The sequence below is a fragment of the Stegostoma tigrinum genome, chromosome 2, assembly GCF_030684315.1.
Source record: "Stegostoma tigrinum isolate sSteTig4 chromosome 2, sSteTig4.hap1, whole genome shotgun sequence".
In the NCBI taxonomy this organism is placed as follows: domain Eukaryota; kingdom Metazoa; phylum Chordata; class Chondrichthyes; order Orectolobiformes; family Stegostomatidae; genus Stegostoma; species Stegostoma tigrinum.
In genome coordinates, this window is record NC_081355.1 from 13,550,590 (window position 1) to 13,566,943 (window position 16,354).

General features: G+C 42.0%; 1 protein-coding gene across 2 annotated transcripts in view; it reads right to left on the minus strand.

Annotated features, from left to right (window-relative positions):
* The window catches only part of glb1 (galactosidase, beta 1), a 72,930-nt gene that overhangs the window by 19,750 nt on the left and 36,826 nt on the right, over nucleotides 1-16,354 (minus strand). Inside the window, exons 14-15 of one of the 2 annotated variants that reach the window (XM_048563852.2) lie at nucleotides 11,226-11,357; nucleotides 1,586-1,825 (exon numbers count right to left, since the gene is read on the minus strand). In XM_048563852.2, the coding sequence (XP_048419809.1) occupies nucleotides 1,586-1,825; nucleotides 11,226-11,357 (372 nt within the window). The remainder of the gene's footprint in view (nucleotides 1-1,585; nucleotides 1,826-11,225; nucleotides 11,358-16,354) is intronic. The other variant, XM_048563857.2, reaches the window with a different exon arrangement.

A 16,354-nucleotide genomic window follows, 5' to 3' on the forward strand; every position in this document is an offset into this window, starting at 1 on the left:
AGTCCAAATCGTCTACATATACTGAGACTTTGCACTGATCCCCAGGGTTCAACATTCCCAACTCTTTCTTCAGAGATAATGGGAACTGAAGATGCTGGAGAATCCGAGATAACAAAGTGTGGAGCTGGATGAACACAGCAGGCCAAGCAGCATCTTAGGAGCACAAAAGCTGACGTTTTGGGCCTAGACCCTTCATCAGAAAAGGGGGATGGGGAGAGGGTTCTGAAATAAATAGGGACAGAGGGGGAGATGGATCGAAGATGATAGAGGAGAAGATAGGTGGAGAGGAGAGAGACAAGTTAAAGGGCGGGGATGAAGTCTGTAGCGGTGAGAGTGTAGGTGGGGAGGTAGGGAGGGGATAGGTCAAGGGGGTGGAATGAGGTTAGAAGGTAGAAACAGAGGTGCGGGTTGAGGTGGGAGGAGGGGATAGGTGAAAGGAAGAACAATTAGGGAGGCGGGGACGAGTGTTGGTGTTCTGCAAAGTGGTCCCGAAGCCTCCGCTTGGTTTTCCCGATGGCTTAGGGACCGCTTTGCAGAACACCTCCGCTCGGTTCGCAATAAACAACTGCATCTCTCAGTTGTGAGCCATTTCAACTCCCCCTCCCATTCCTCAGACAACACGTCCATCCTGGGCCTCCTGCAGTGCCACAATGATGCCACCCGAAGGTTGCAGGAACAGCAACTCATATTCCGCTTGGGAACCCTGCAGCCCAATGGTATCAATGTGGATTTCACAAGCTTCAAAATCTCCCCTCCCCCCCACTGCATCCCAAAACCAGCCCAGCTCGGCCCCACCTCCCTAAACTGTTATTCCTCCCACCTAACCCCTCCTCCCACCTCAAGCCGCACCTCCATTTCCTAACTTCTAACCTCATTCTGCCCCCTTGGCCTGTCCATCCTCCCCAGACTGACCTATCCCCTCCCTACCTCCCCACCTATACTCTCCTCTCCACCTATCTTCTCCTCTATCCATCTTCGGTCCGCCTCCCCCTCTCTCCCTATTTATTTCAGAACCCTCTCCCCATCCCCCTTTTCTGAAGGGCCTAGGCACGAAACATCGTCTTTTGTGCTCCTAAGATGCTGCTTGGCCTGCTGTATTCATCCAGCTCCACACTTTGTTATCCCCAACTCTTTCTTAACCTGAGCAAGACGCAGTCACCCTAACACTTTGGTTTCAGTCTGTGAGAGTAAGAGTGAGACATAGACGGTAGCCCAAAGATAATATCACTGGGCTAATAATGCAGATGACCAGGCTAATGCTCTAGAGACACAGGTTCAGAGTTCAGCATAGTAGCTGGAAGAATTTATATTTATATGCCTTGGGTTGTCATAAAAATACAACTCGTTCACGAATGTTTTTATTTTAATGTGATCTGGCCAATACGTGGCTGATTCTTAACTGCTCTCTGAAGTGGCCCACGACAATCAGTTCAAGGGCAATTGAGGATGGACAACAAATGCTGGCCAACATCCCTTCAAAATAAATGTGCGGTACTCCCTCAGAATAAGAACGACCCTTGCTTGAAATATGTTATATTCCATGCTCATGGTTATTACTCAAATATAATTTAAATCTTTCACCTACCTTAGTCCATCCAGGAAATTTAAGGTATGTGTCTTGAGGTAGATCTGGAATACCATTCGGAATCTTAAAAGTGCCCAAATAAAAGGCTGGTACACTAGCATTAACCTCAGGTAGTGCTTCTGAAGTCTTCCTCTGGAGTTTGTTTAAGTTGCCACTTGCCACCGCTTTGTCAATATTTAATGAATAGATGGTCCAGTTGGTCAGGATGTTTGAAGCCAAAGTAAGATTTGTTACCAGTCCCTGAGGAGGACAGCAAAAGAAAGAGAGGCATTTTGGATCTCTTGTCAGCAGTTGATATTGACGCTGCTTTTGCCCTGCCATCTGCTAACCTATGAAATGATATTAGATACCCAAGTACACAAAAAGTGGACAGTGCCTTATATTGAGAACAGGGTCAGAAATGGAAATGCATGCCTGATCAATTCCCATTTGCCTTTGAGATGAGACCCGTACCTTCCCTCTTACTTGGGGCATTCTGGATAAACTTCTTGGGAAAGCCCAGGAACAGATTCCTCCCTTCAGGCCTTCAGCACGTGGGGTCTTTGGGAGGCACCTGGTCGGTCTCAATCCCACTGCAGATGTCTGGTGGCATCAAAAAGCAGAAACCCCAGATCTTTAGGGCAAGGACAACGTCCTGGCTCCCTGGAAAGAAACAATTTTACACCCTTCACCCAATTGCAAGGTGAAGGAGAGTTAAGCTTGAATATATGTCACTCCACTAATTAAAAAAGACAACACAGAGGAAAACCAAGGAATTGTAGATCATTTATAGCCTAACACTTTCTGTAAGGAATTTACTACAGTCTGTAACAAAGGACCGAGTGAGTGGACAATGCTCAGCTGTTCCAAGGGAGCCAGCATGGATTTGAGGAGGATAGATCATACCTGGCATGAATTAGGAGCAGGAGCCATTCATTTGGCTCTACAAGCCTGCTTGACCATTCAATAAGATTGTTAAGATAAGATCTGTTTGCATTCAGAATTCCATACACCCATCTCCTGCTGATAACCTTGGATCTCCCAACCTTACATGAATCTGTCTACCATGGTCTTACAATTATCCTGAGTTGCAAAAATTGCACAACCCTCAGAAAAATGTTCCTCTCATCTCCATCCAAAAAAGATCACCACAAATTTTAACAGTGGCCCCTGGATCTAGAATGACCCAAAGATTAAATGTCCTTCCCATATATACCCTATCAAAATCATTCAGGATCTTGTATACTTCAATCAAATTGTCCGTTACTCTGAAATCCTTAGGTTAGCTCCTACACCATTAGCCTCTACCTTGCACAATAACCTTTAGTGTGGAATCTTGTCAAATGCCTCTTGGGAATCCAAGTATAGTACATCAATGGGCTCCCCTTTATTCGTAGCATGTTGCTTCTTCAAAGAATTCCAATATGTCGGCTATAACTTTCCTTCCACAAAATCATGCTGACTGTTCCTGATTAACTTGTGTTTTTTATAACCTCCTCAATGATCAATTTCTAATACCTTCCCTACAACACACATCACGGTAACAAACCTACAGATTCCTGTGTTCTGCCTCCTTCCTTTCTTGCTACTTTCCAGTCTGATGGAACCTTTTCAGAACAGAAGGAAAGTTGAAAAATCAACCACTAAGTGCCAATTATTTTATTTACTACCTTGTTTAACCCGAGAATGAAGTTTACTGGGACCTGTAGACTTATATGGACACTGCTCTAACAGTTTGCTCAAAACCACCTCCCTTAATGATTATGACATCCTTTCTTCTTTCCCATTCCTGATTTGCAGATAATACTAGGATTTTATTGCTATCCTCTAAGGCAGAAGCAAAATACTTATTCATTACCTCTGCCATTATCTACTATAAACTCCTCATTCTCTTAAACCCTCTAGATGGCTGACATTCACTTTACCTACTCTTTTACTTTTTCCATGGCAACAGAAACTTTTATTATCTTTTTATATTTTTAGCTATATTCCTCTCATGTCCAATCTATTCAGTTATTCTCCGCTATTCATCATATTCTAAGTCATTGCGCCCGTCACTTACTTTTGCGCAACTTAAGTCATTAAGGTTTTGAATTTAAGATTTTATCTTTCTTAATCAATCCTGATGGAGAATCTTCCCCTTGGATTTTTTTTTAAAAACATGTTTAGGAATGGACTTATTCTGGAGTATTCTGAAATGTCCCTTTAATAACTGTTACTGATTTATCTCCTTGCACGGTTTACTTCAGTTAGCCGAGTGTTCATTATCACACAATTGACCTTGTTTACGTACAAAATACTAGTCGTGGATACACTCTTCCCTCTTTCAAACTAGATGCCTTCACTCAGAGGTCATTAATTAATCCTGTCACATTGACTTTTTAAAGAGGTGATTAAAGCAGTGACATGGAGAATGTCTATGAATTTTAATTGCTTGGACTTCCAGATGGCAGTTGATTGTGCTTCTCATTAGAGGCTGTTGGTTAAAGATGGTGAAGTTGAAGATCATGGAACCAAAGTGTAAAACACAAAAGAGAGTTCAACACAGACAAGAAGTGTATTAGGGGTATTTAAACATCCTTGGATAAGCATCTCGACGATGATGGGATAGTGTAGGAGGATGGGCTTAGAGTAGTTCACAGGTCGGCACAACATTGAGGGCCGAAGGGCCTGTTCTGTGCTGTATTGTTCTACGTTCTATGTTATTTTGGTCACAAAAAGGAATAGGGCAGGATAATTTCTAAACAATGAGGGGCTAGAAACTGAGGACTTCCGAAAGCAATTAGGGATCTAAATATTCAGATCAATACAATCTCATCAGCAGGGCTGAAAGTAATCAAAACATCCGATGGAAAGCTGAACTTTGTTTGTGGAAGAAAACTAGAATATAAAGAGACTAGGAGTCCCGCTTCAGCTATACAAAGCTCTGAACAGACAACATCTAGATTACTGTGAGCCATCCAGTTACTACACCTTTGGGACAATACAAATGTATAGCAGCAGCAAGAACAGCTTGTCTGAGGAGCATTGTATATCACAGAAACACCTATGATCCTTTAACTCCTCTTAACTCCTTCAGGTCAAAGGTGTTGTCATGGTTACCTGCATGGGTCCCAGTTATGCCTGTCTCTTTGTGGGTATGCAGAACATTCCTTGTTCAAGTCCTAATGTGGCCCCCACCCACAACGTTGTCCTCTGGTGCATCAAAGACATCATCAGTGCTGATTCCTTCACTCATTTGAACTGGAAAAATTTATGAATTTTGCTTCCAATTTCTATCCCGTACTCACCTTCATCTGTCAATCTCCAACTCACATCTTCCCTTCCTCAATTATTCTGTTTCTATTTCTGGACATCGGCTGGTCGCTGTTATCCATTACAAACCCACTGATTCTGTTACCTCAACTATATGTCTTCACAAAAAAAAACCCAAAAGAACTGCGGGTGCTGTAAATCAGGAACAATAACAAAGTTGCTGGAAAAGCTCAACAGGAAGGGTCACCGGACCCGAAATGTTAATTCTGTTTTCTTCTCCACAGACGCTGCCAGACCTGCTGAGCTTTTCCAGCAACGTTGTTTTTGTATATATCTTCACACCCTGTATCCTGTAAATTACTCCCAGTTTCTCAATCTTCGTTGCATCTGTTCTGATGATGGTACCTTCCGCAGCTTTTTGCACAACTGTGGATTCCCTGCTACAGTGGGTGACAGGGTCCTTAGCTGTATCTGACCCATCTACCGTACTTCTGCCCTCACCCCTTCTCTACCCTCCCACAATAACAAGTGTTCTCCAGGTCCATTTAACACTCCACCAGCCTCCACATCCAAAGGACTGTAAGCCACCATTTCTGCCACCTCCAAAAGGGATGCTACAACCCAGATACATATTTGCACGTTGGTCTGCCTTCTGCAGGACTATTCCCTCTGGGACACTGTGGTTCACTCCTCCTCTATTCCCAACATCTTTCCACACCCCCACAGCACCTTCCCATGCAAGGGCAGAAGGTGCAATACCCACTTGTTCACCTCTCCTCTCCTCACCATCCAAGACCCTATTCACAACTTCCACGTGAAGCAGCGATTTACCTTACTTTATTCAATCTTGTCTACTGTTTTCACTGCTCACGATGCGGTTTCCTCAACCTTGGGGAGACGAAAGGTGTAGTGGGAAATCGCTTTGCAAAACATCCATATTCTACTTGTAAGAATGACCCAGAGCGTTCTGTTGCCTGCCACTTCCACACACCACCATACTCAAAAACAGATGTTGCTGGAAAAGCTCAGCAGGTCTGGCAGCATCTGTGGAGGAGCAAACACAGTTAACGTTTCGGGTGCGGTGGCCCTTCCTCAGAGCTGATGGTGGCTGGGAAAACGTCAGTTTACATACAAAACACAGGGAGGTGGGTGGGGTAGGGAGTAAACGATAAGATAGAGCCTAAAGAGAGACAAAGACAGTTGGACACAAAACGGAGTTGCTAACGATCAGGCTAGGAGAATGAATAGTTGTTAATGGGGACTGTTAATGACTAACAACAGGGGGTGTGTAATGGCAGGCTATGTGGTAACAAGGCCTGGTGTGCGGGGTAGGGGGCTGGGACATGGGAGAGTTTAGGCCCTAAAATTATGGAACTCAGTATTAAGTCCGGAGGGCTGTAGGGACCCCAAGCGAAAAATGAGGTGTTGTTCCTCCAGGTTGCATTGGGCTTCACTGGAACACTGTAGCAAGTCGAAGACAGAGATGTTGGCCACAGAGCAGGATGGTACCTTGAACCACCATGCTCCCCTGCCAACACTTCCATCACAGGCCTGCTGCAGTGTTGCAGTGAGCCTCAGCATTACATCTCATTTTCTGCTTAGGAATCCTGCAGCCACTAGGGCTCAAAACAAGTTCAATTACTTTAGATAACAAAGTGTGAAGCTGGATGAACACAGCAGGCCAAACAGCATCTCAGGAGTTTGGCCTGCTGTATTCATCCAACTTCACACTTTGTTATCAGAGATAATGGGAACTGCAGATGCTGGAGAATTCCAAGATAATAAAATGTGAGGCTGGATGAACACAGCAGGCCAAGCAGCATCTCAGGAGCACAAAAGCTGACGTTTCGGGCCTAGACCCTTCATCTGATGAAGGATCTAGGCCCGAAACGTCAGCTTTTGTGCTCCTGAGATGCTGCTTGGCCTGCTGTGTTCATCCAGCCTCACATTTTATTATCATCACACTTTGTTATGTTGGATTCTCCAGCATCTGCAATTCACATTATCTCTGAATTACTTTAGAGCCTGATTCCATCCTTCTGTGTTTTTTTTATTCACCTCCACAAGCTGGTGTTGTTATAAATATGGGTTGTTTTTAGACAGCCAATCTGTTTTCACCCACTTTCAGGGCTATTATCACATTACATGGTTGGCATTCAGCCCAGCCTACCCATTCTCTGCTCCTCTCAACTCTCAAAGAACAAAGAAAATTACAGGAACAGGCCAGTCAGCCCTCCAAGCCTGCGCAGATCGAGATCCTCTGTCTAAACCTGTCATCTATTTTCTAAGGGTCTGTATCCCTCTGCTCCCTGACCATCCATGTACCTGTCCAGATACATCTTAAAAGACACTATCATGTCTGCGTCTACCACCCCTGCTGGCAGCACGTTCCAGACACCCACCACCCTCTGCGTAAAGAACTTTCCACGCACATCTCCCTTAAACTTTCCTCCTCTCACTTTGAACTCATGACCCCTAGTATTGGAGTCCCCCACTCTGGGGGAAAAAGCTTCTTACTATCCACCTTGTCTATACCCCTCATGATTTTGTAGACCTCAATCAGGTCTCCCCTCAATCTCCGTCTTTCTAATGAAAATAATCCTAATCTACTCAACCTTTCTTCATAATTAGCGCCCTCCATACCAAAATCCTGGAGAACCTCCTCTGCACCCTCTCCAAAGCATCCACTTCCTTTTGGTAATGTGGCTACCAGAACTGTACACAGTTATGACATTATCACTTATTTAGGTTCTCTTCTCTCCTGGCCTACCATCTATAACCCCTCATTTACCTAACCATTTCATATATCTCTCTCTGGACTCCATCCCCACCGACTGCCTCAGTTCCCCCTTACCTCACCCTTCTCCAACCTCATCTTCAGCAAAAATGTCGGTTTTCCTTCGTTGTTTTCAGTTATGACGAACAGTCAATGACAGATTTGAAACGTGACTCTGCTTTCTTCCCACAGGTGCTGCCAGACCTGCTGAGTTTTGCCAGAAATTCCAGTTTTTGTTTCAGATATCTGGCATCTGCAGTTCCTTGTCTTATTTTGGAAAAAATACACTGGCCTTGATGGCGAACTGCCCTCCTGAACTTTTGCAGTCCATAAGGATTATAGTTTTTGCTAAAAAACAAATTGCTGGGTTTGGGAGTCACACAACTGCCAGACTTGCTAAGTACAGTTAATTTTCTTCCCAAAAAGGACATAAGTAATCCAGCTGGAGTTCCAAATCTAATCCTCAGTAATATCCAGCATACAGTCAGCAGAGGCAGATACACCTAACTGAAGACGAGGAGAATGATCCTGGCCTAGCTGACCTTTATGTCTATACTGAGACATGTCCCAGCTGACAAAGGGCACATCAACAACTGTATTAGCCCCAATGACGGTGCTCCCCAAACATCTTTGGTCAATACACACCCATCTACACGAGTATATGTCAGTCAAGTCCAGGAATGTGTAGATTAGGTGGATTAGCCATGGGAAATGCAGTGTTACATGGGCAGGACAGGAAGGTGGGTCTGGGTGGGATGCTCTTCGGAGGGTCTGTGTGGATTTGATGGCTGAATGGCCTGTTTCCACATTGTAGGGATTCTATGAATCCTTACACAGGGGCAGTGTGTTCATTTTAGTATCACACCAACAATACTTCTAAACCCACCCAGGGTGACAAAGGCAGTAGAAGCATGGAAATACCTCACATCATTTCAACTTGGAACAACATCACCACTCTTTCAGAGTCTCTGGATCAAGATCCTGGGACTCTTCCAAACAGCACTGTAGGAGGTGCCTACAAGTCATGGACTGCAGTGATTCAAGCAGGCAGCTAGGATTTGGGACTGCTACTATTGAAATGCATATTACTTTCTCCTCATTTTGGTTTTACACAAATGAAAAAGGTACAGAAGTTTTAAAGTGAGCTGATGACATCCAGCAGTCGTAATTTTAGTGACTTTGAAAATTCTGAAAGATTCCGCGAACACCTTCCCATAACTCCAAAAGTAGTCTTGCAGAACGCCCAAAGTACGGATGTCTTAGGTGAAGAATTATTGCTACCAAAACAGATACAGTGCGTGTTTGGAGATAAGAAAATGGTTTCCTGGTGTTAACTTAACTTTCAGGTTTTACTGGGGCATTGCCAAAGTGGGAACACCTGCATCACACGTACTGTTGCAGCTCAACGAAGCGGCTCACAACCACCTTCTCAAAAACGAGATTTGTAATGGCCTAGTTAGTAATGCCCACACCCCACAGAAGTCATTTTTAAAACAAAACTAGCGGCTAATTTTGCTCACTTTAAAACATTTAAGCTGTAGCAACATATTCAGGATTCTACTATGACCTGCTACTGAAAGGTTTGACGTGCATGTTCAACCTTATCTGTGTAGGTCATGTCAGGTATTTCTGCTGTAGTTCGACAAGATGTTTGAAATTTGATAATGAGACAGTGGTCAAAGGGCCCTTTGTTACAGGCAGTGTTCAGAGAGTGAGTGAGATATCAACCCACAGTGGGGTTATATTAGGGTGGTCAACGTCTACAAGGAAACATAGAGAATAATATTAATAATACATAACACTATAATAGGTTGAAAACCATGGGCTGAAACCAGCCATTCAAACCAACTTTTGTTCTTTCAAGTCACATTTTTTCCTATTTTTTGAAAAATGTGATGGCATCAATTAACAAATTTACTTCCTATTACAAGAATGTTGAGTTTTTTTTGATAGCGTCAAGATCAAGATTGGTTGATAATAGTTTCACAATAAGAGCAGGCAGTTACATGACATTTTAAAATGGTGTTACACTTGTTTACTTTACATTAATCTCGTTATGTCATATTGAAGTTCTATAAATATCTTTTATGTATGCTAGCTGTAAAATTTCCTACTTTTGTTTGGAAGGGCAGCAGTACAATTGGCTTCAACCATAACAAAAAAATCTTCAAAGGAAACTAATTGTCAAAATATATCTAGAGCAAGTAACCACACTAGAGAATATTAATCATATTCTCCAAAACCACAGCTATTATAAACTGTGCTTCGCGTACTTTAGGTTTCTTTCTGCAACAAAGCTCAACCTCAAAATCCCAATTAATCAGAGTTAAACTTCTGATCCCATATTCTTTTCATTACTAATTCTGCATACCTCTATTCTGGAACATTGCTTATCACTTCCCTGCCTGAGCTCAACTGCTATTGAAATCCTCTCTTTCACTAACCACCATGATGTTCCTATTCTGATTTTACATAAAGCCCCCTGATTTCCTTCATTCCACCAGCAGGGTCCTACTATTCAGGCGCTCAGCTCTGGAATTCTCTCCCTGTACCTCTTGGTATCTATCTCCTCCTTTAGACAATGGGCAAAGTCTAACTCTTTGGTCATGCTTTTCATTACTCGTCTTGATAGCTGGTGTGTTTTCATGAGCATACTCCTGTGAAGTGCCTCGTGTGGTTTATATATGAATGCAAAGCTTGGATGTTGTTGATGAGTGCGGACATCTGCAGGCTGGTGCAGACGTCACACACGAGGAAGGCAAGTCATGTTCTGAAACATCTCTGCAGCCACTTATGTGGCTATTGACTGTGCATTGTATAAAATGAATGAAAACATCCAAATCTCAAATCCATCACACACCCCTCCTGGGGGTTCTCAATATCAGTCTGGAACAATTCAATTCACTCCATGTGATACCCAAAATGGCTGAAAGTACCGAGTAATGAAATACATATGGGCCCATGCATATACTACCAAAATCCTTTGCTCCAGAACAAAGTATGTCATTAGTCAAGCTATTCCAGTCAGTTACAACATAGGCATCTAATCAACTTGGAACTATATCAGTACTCTTTCATACATGCTGGGTTAAAATTCTGAGGTCCTAAAGGCACTGTAGCTGTAGTCAACTGGAATACTCAGCCTAAGACAGTGGCAGAAACAAATTCAACTGAGATTCTCAAAAGGAGGCTACTGGTATATTATCCGAAGAGAAAATGTTTGTAGAGTTATGGCGAAAAGGCAGGGGATAGGAACAAGATGAGCTCTCTTGCAGAGAGCCGGTATTAACATGACAGGCTGAATGGCCTCCTACACTATAATCATTCTGTGGTTTGATTATTCCAGTAGAACCGAAGGGTAATACAAACCGTGATGTCTAAACTAAGAGCTAGGAATAGAATCGTCATGACAATCTTTGGTAAAATAGTTAGACCATTACAGGATTTGTCCAAGTATGTGCATACATTCAAAATAGGAATAGCAGGCCATTCGGCCCCTTAAGCCTGCACTGCCATATGTATACATAGTTATATTCCTTCAATACTACTGAATTGGTCCAAACCAGCAGCGATTTAATACATGCCTTTAATAGATGAGAAGTACAGTACTGTAAAATGTACAATAAATACCTTGAAATCATGGATGCCTCCCCCATAATTTATTCTGCCCATGTTTTCTAATAATATGTCAAGTCTTGAACCAGTTTGTCCAGTGATGTTGATCGTGTTGACTTTATTTCTCTCCATAATCCCTTGGAAAACCTAACAAACAAACATCAAAACAAAACAGAGACACTTAGAACATGACAGAAAACAGGGGCTTGAGCGTGCGCTGTATTACAGCCAAAATGGTATTTATAAATAAAATTGCAACACTGGATGCAGTCAGTACTTACTGTTGGTAGATTATTTCTGTTTGAGATCTATTATAGTTTTTGTGTTGGAAGTGTCACTTTCAATAAATTGGTTGTCATGAGGTTTAAACAGCTACAGTCATTTTTGGAGCAGAAATCTTAGTCTTGAGGAAGATTACATGTAGTTAAGACTGGTCTTTTTGGAGAAGAGCAGTGAATAGCTGGAATGAAGCTTTCAACATTATCTAAGGCAGAAAATTGGCCTAGGTCATCTTATCATAGTGTAAATGGTTTGAATCACAGGAGAAATAAAATTGACTGTTTGGAAAATAGGACTATGAATGGAAGTCAATGATCCATGCAGGTGCTGATAATATGATTGCCAGGATATTGTTGCTTGTATGACTGACTGCAGATTCTGAAGACCAACTCTATTCCCAAAGTACTCTCAGTGCACATTGTGAGCTTGTGTACAAGGTTCATTACATCAAAATTTATCTAGTGATGTGATCCAAGAAGGAAAATTATCACCAAATTTTTTTTATCTCAACCAGCACTAAAGATTTTCACCCATCATGGGTACCTGGCACTGGCACGTGGCCCCCAAAACCTCCAGCCTTAACTGTGTCTTCAAATTGCTTGATGACTTCATTCCTCTTTAGCATCAAAAATTCCCACCCCTGTAAGCCCCTGAAAATTCTTCATTTCACACGCAGGTCTTCAGCCATCTAGCCCCTAAGCTCTGGAATTCCAAACTCCCTGGACTCCCGACCCTTGTCTCCTAGTGAAAGGGGGTGGCTTTGAGCCACATTTCATTCTTTGACAGGATGTTTGTTATGTGGGTGAGAGTCTGACACCAGGCGCACGTGTGACTGGCTGGCCAATTAGTGAGCTTCCCGCTAGGATTGACAGACTGGACAGACAGCAGGAGACCTACCAACTCTACTATCAGCTGCTGAGATAGGTAGGAGGGATAGATGCAGCCCAAAGAGCTTTTAACAGTGGTGACTCTCATACTGTTACAAATATCTACACTGCTCTTTTGGATATTGGAATCCCATCCACAGACGCTGCCTGTGACCATTGTTGAGGCCATCCATTACTTGCAGCCTCAGCTTAGGTTGGGGGCTCGGAGGTAAGAGGTAGGTGAAAGATTTCTATGGATATCTGGTCTGTCTGCCACTGGGAGGCTGCCTCCATTCATAGGTTGGGTTTCAGCCTCAATGAGAGGATCAAAAACTCCAATTGGCATTTACATTGCATCCTCACTGGGGGGACTGTTACTGGATAGCCACTACATGGAGAACCTCCGTCAGCCATCCACTTCTAAAATGACCCAGGGTGGAAATAAGCCAGGAAACTGCACGATCCTTCTGTCCACTCTGTTTAGAAGTTCAATTCAACGTAAACTCAAGTCTGTATCTTCGCATTGTGCTTCTCCTCACTATCATTTTCTGTCTCAAATGGTGCAGCGTAAATACAAGTCGTTAATTTTCACAAGTTGTTTGCAACATTAAGTACTGAATTTTACGCTTTTGCTCTATTCAATATTTGCAGCTTTTTGTGTGTTTACTTCCCTATCTCTCCATGTTTTAACATCCGTGTGGTGTGTCAGGCAAAAGTGACAAAAACAAAGTTTAATTTGATATCCACTCCCGGAAGTGGTCAGTCAGTCACAATTTCAAAGCAGAAAACATGGTGTTAAAAAAATATTCAAATCAAAACAGATAATTGCCAGAAAAGTAACTCACAAGTGCAGCTAAACTTTAAAAATAACATCAAAAAGATGAATAATGCAGCTGCACTATGTTGCTGCTCTTCACACAATTTTTGTTAACTTTAAACTTTTAGACGTAACCATTCATACAAATATCCTCAGAACTTGGTGCTCTTGACTAACATAAAGCTATTTTTTTTTGGGAAGAAAAAGAACTCAATTTAAAAACATTGGGAAAATTCCACTGTGTGCCAGATACCGATATCAGTACAATCTTTTTCAAAAACAAATACTCATATTTGCATAACACCTTTAACTGAATTGTACATTCCCAAGCATTTTACTCAAACATTTATAAACTAAAATCTGACATCAAGCCACACAAAGAGATGTTAATTCACAAGCTTAGTCAAAAGAGGTGCATTTTAAAAACCGTCTCCTGGGTAAAAGCAAGACACAGAGATATTTAGGGAGGGAACCCAGGAGTTTGAAGCATAGGTAGCTGAAGGCACAACCAACAATGGAAGAGCGGTTAAAATCAGGAAAGTGCAAAGAGGCAGAATTAGATTTCTTTGATATTGGTGCAACAATTTATTTCAATATTTTCCATAACTGAACATTCATTATATTCCACTTGTCATATTTTGACAAATTGCGGCTGTGGAAACTTAAGTATCTAAGAATGATTTTTATCGCTACCAAGGGAAGTTAGATTTACTTCTTTCAAAAAAAAAAGCATGAATTGAAATCATAGACAGGGGTGCGACCCTAGAATTAAGTTGGGGAGTAGTGGGTATAAAGTCACTTTAGATAAGGAAAGATGGTCAAGAGTGTAGCATTGTTGTGGAGATATGGACAAGAGCTCTGGTTAAGTAAGGAGCGGATGCGCAGAGCACACAGCAGGTGGAAATAAAACTAAAGGTAGCTATTGGGTAAAGTTGAGGGTTGCAGGTGGGAAGTTTGGGAGCCGCAGCAGCATGCAGGTGAATGGCCAGATAATTAAAAAAAGAGGCATAGGCCAGATTTCAGGATAAAACCTGCCAATGCTGTAAATCAGTAAGTTGCTGGAAAAGCTGAGCAGGTCTGGCAGTGTTCCGACGGTCACTGGACCTAAAATGTTAACTCTGATATTTTTCTTCACAGATGCTGCCAGACCTGCTCAGCTTTTCCAGCAACTTCTGTTTTTGTTCCAGAGTTCAGGAGAGAACATAGAACGTAGAACATAGAACAGTACAGCACAGAACAGGCCCTTCAGCCCACAATGTTGTGCCGACCATTGATCCTCATGTATGCACCCTCAAATTTCTGTGACCATATGCATGTCCAGCAGTCTCTTAAATGACCCCAATGACCTTGCTTCCACAACTGCTGCTGGCAACGCATTCCATGCTCTCACAACTGTGTAAAAAACCCGCCTCTGACATCCCCTCTATACTTTCATCCAACCAGCTTAAAACTATGACCCCTCGTGTTAGCCATTTCTGCCCTGGGAAATAGTCTCTGGCTATCAACTCTGTCTATGCCTCTCATTATCTTGTATACCTCAATTAGGTCCCCTCTCCTCCTCCTTTTCTCCAATGAAAAGAGTCCGAGCTCAGTCAACCTCTCTTCATAAGATAAGCCCTCCAGTCCAGGCAGCATCCTGGTAAACCTCCTCTGAACCCTCTCCAAAGCATCCACATCTTTCCTATAATAGGGCGACCAGAACTGGACACAGTATTCCAAGTGCGGTCTAACCAAAGTTTTACAGAGCTGCAACAAGATCTCACGACTCTTAAACTCAATCCCCCTGCTAATGAAAACCAAAACACCATATGCTTTCTTAACAACCCTGTCCACTTTTGTTTTAAAGCAAAGATGGTGAAAACAGCATTTTCACAACAGAGACAAGACAGGACAACAGGTAAAAGCAAGAATATAGCAAACACAACTTTATAGCAACCATCAAGTAAATGGAGAAAGGGGGCCTAAGTATGATTTTATTCAACATTTTTGATTTAACTTTAACTTCTTTCATCATATAGGGATGCCATTACTTGATGGCATTTACTTAATGTCTAAAAAGCACAAATTGCGTAAATTCCTAGACTGTGCTCAGATTAAGTGCCTTTCACTAGTGGGATCCCACAACAGAACACACAATCAGTAAACTGTACAATTTTATGTGGTGAAATTTTACAAAACATTGACAATATAAATAAAAAAATTAAAAATCATTCATTTAAAAATCACTACTCCAATCCCTATTACCCAACTAACTAGTTATACCCAGCAAAAGAAAGATCAATTTCACTGATTTAAATTAACTGCTTTGTGAATGAATCAAATGGTACAACAATGATGACACATTACTTTCCAATTTGTGACCTTTAATTTAAGCTCATTAACCATATACTGCCTGTAGTGCAGTGATATTTTCATAAGGCAAACAGTTCTCACAATTGTCTGTTCATGTCCCCTTCCTCAAAACATTTACACACAGCAACTAGGAAAAGACAGTTGAATATTTGTTCTTCAGAATCAATAAGCTAGCCACTCAAGATATCAAGTTGAATATTCTATAGACACATACACGATGCCTTAAGATTAGCCTCACAAAGAATGCAGTGCTTTCACAAGGTTAGTGTTGAAAGAAAAATGCAATGCCCATCTTAACCTCAAAATGGGGTTTCTAACAGCATTTGTAATTTAAATGAAAGTAACCAGAGTTCCACATGTTGTCCAATCACAACTTAAAACATGGTATAGATTACTTCCACAAATCAATTCATTTAACCCCATAACAACTCAAACGCTATGTATTTGCATTCGGGTAAAATTCCTGTGCATTAGCAGGGTTTCAACTTAATTACTATTAGAAACAAAACAATCACAAGCTGACATTTTTTGCTGCAGTGATGAGAAACTCCAATACTATCTATGGGATTAAGGATATTCAAAGACATTAAAATACTTTTTAACATTCAGAAAGTAACCGTTTATCCCTCTATGCAATTCTATTGCTACTCTTCCTATCACCACTGGAGTGGCTCAGTGGTTAACACTGCTGCATCACAGGGACCCTGTCACTGTGGGTTTTCTCTGGGTACTCCAGTTTCTTTCCACAGTCCAAAAATGTGCAGATTAGGTAGATTGGCTTTGCTAAATTGCCCTGAGACCTGTAGGTTAGATGGATTAGCCATGGGAAA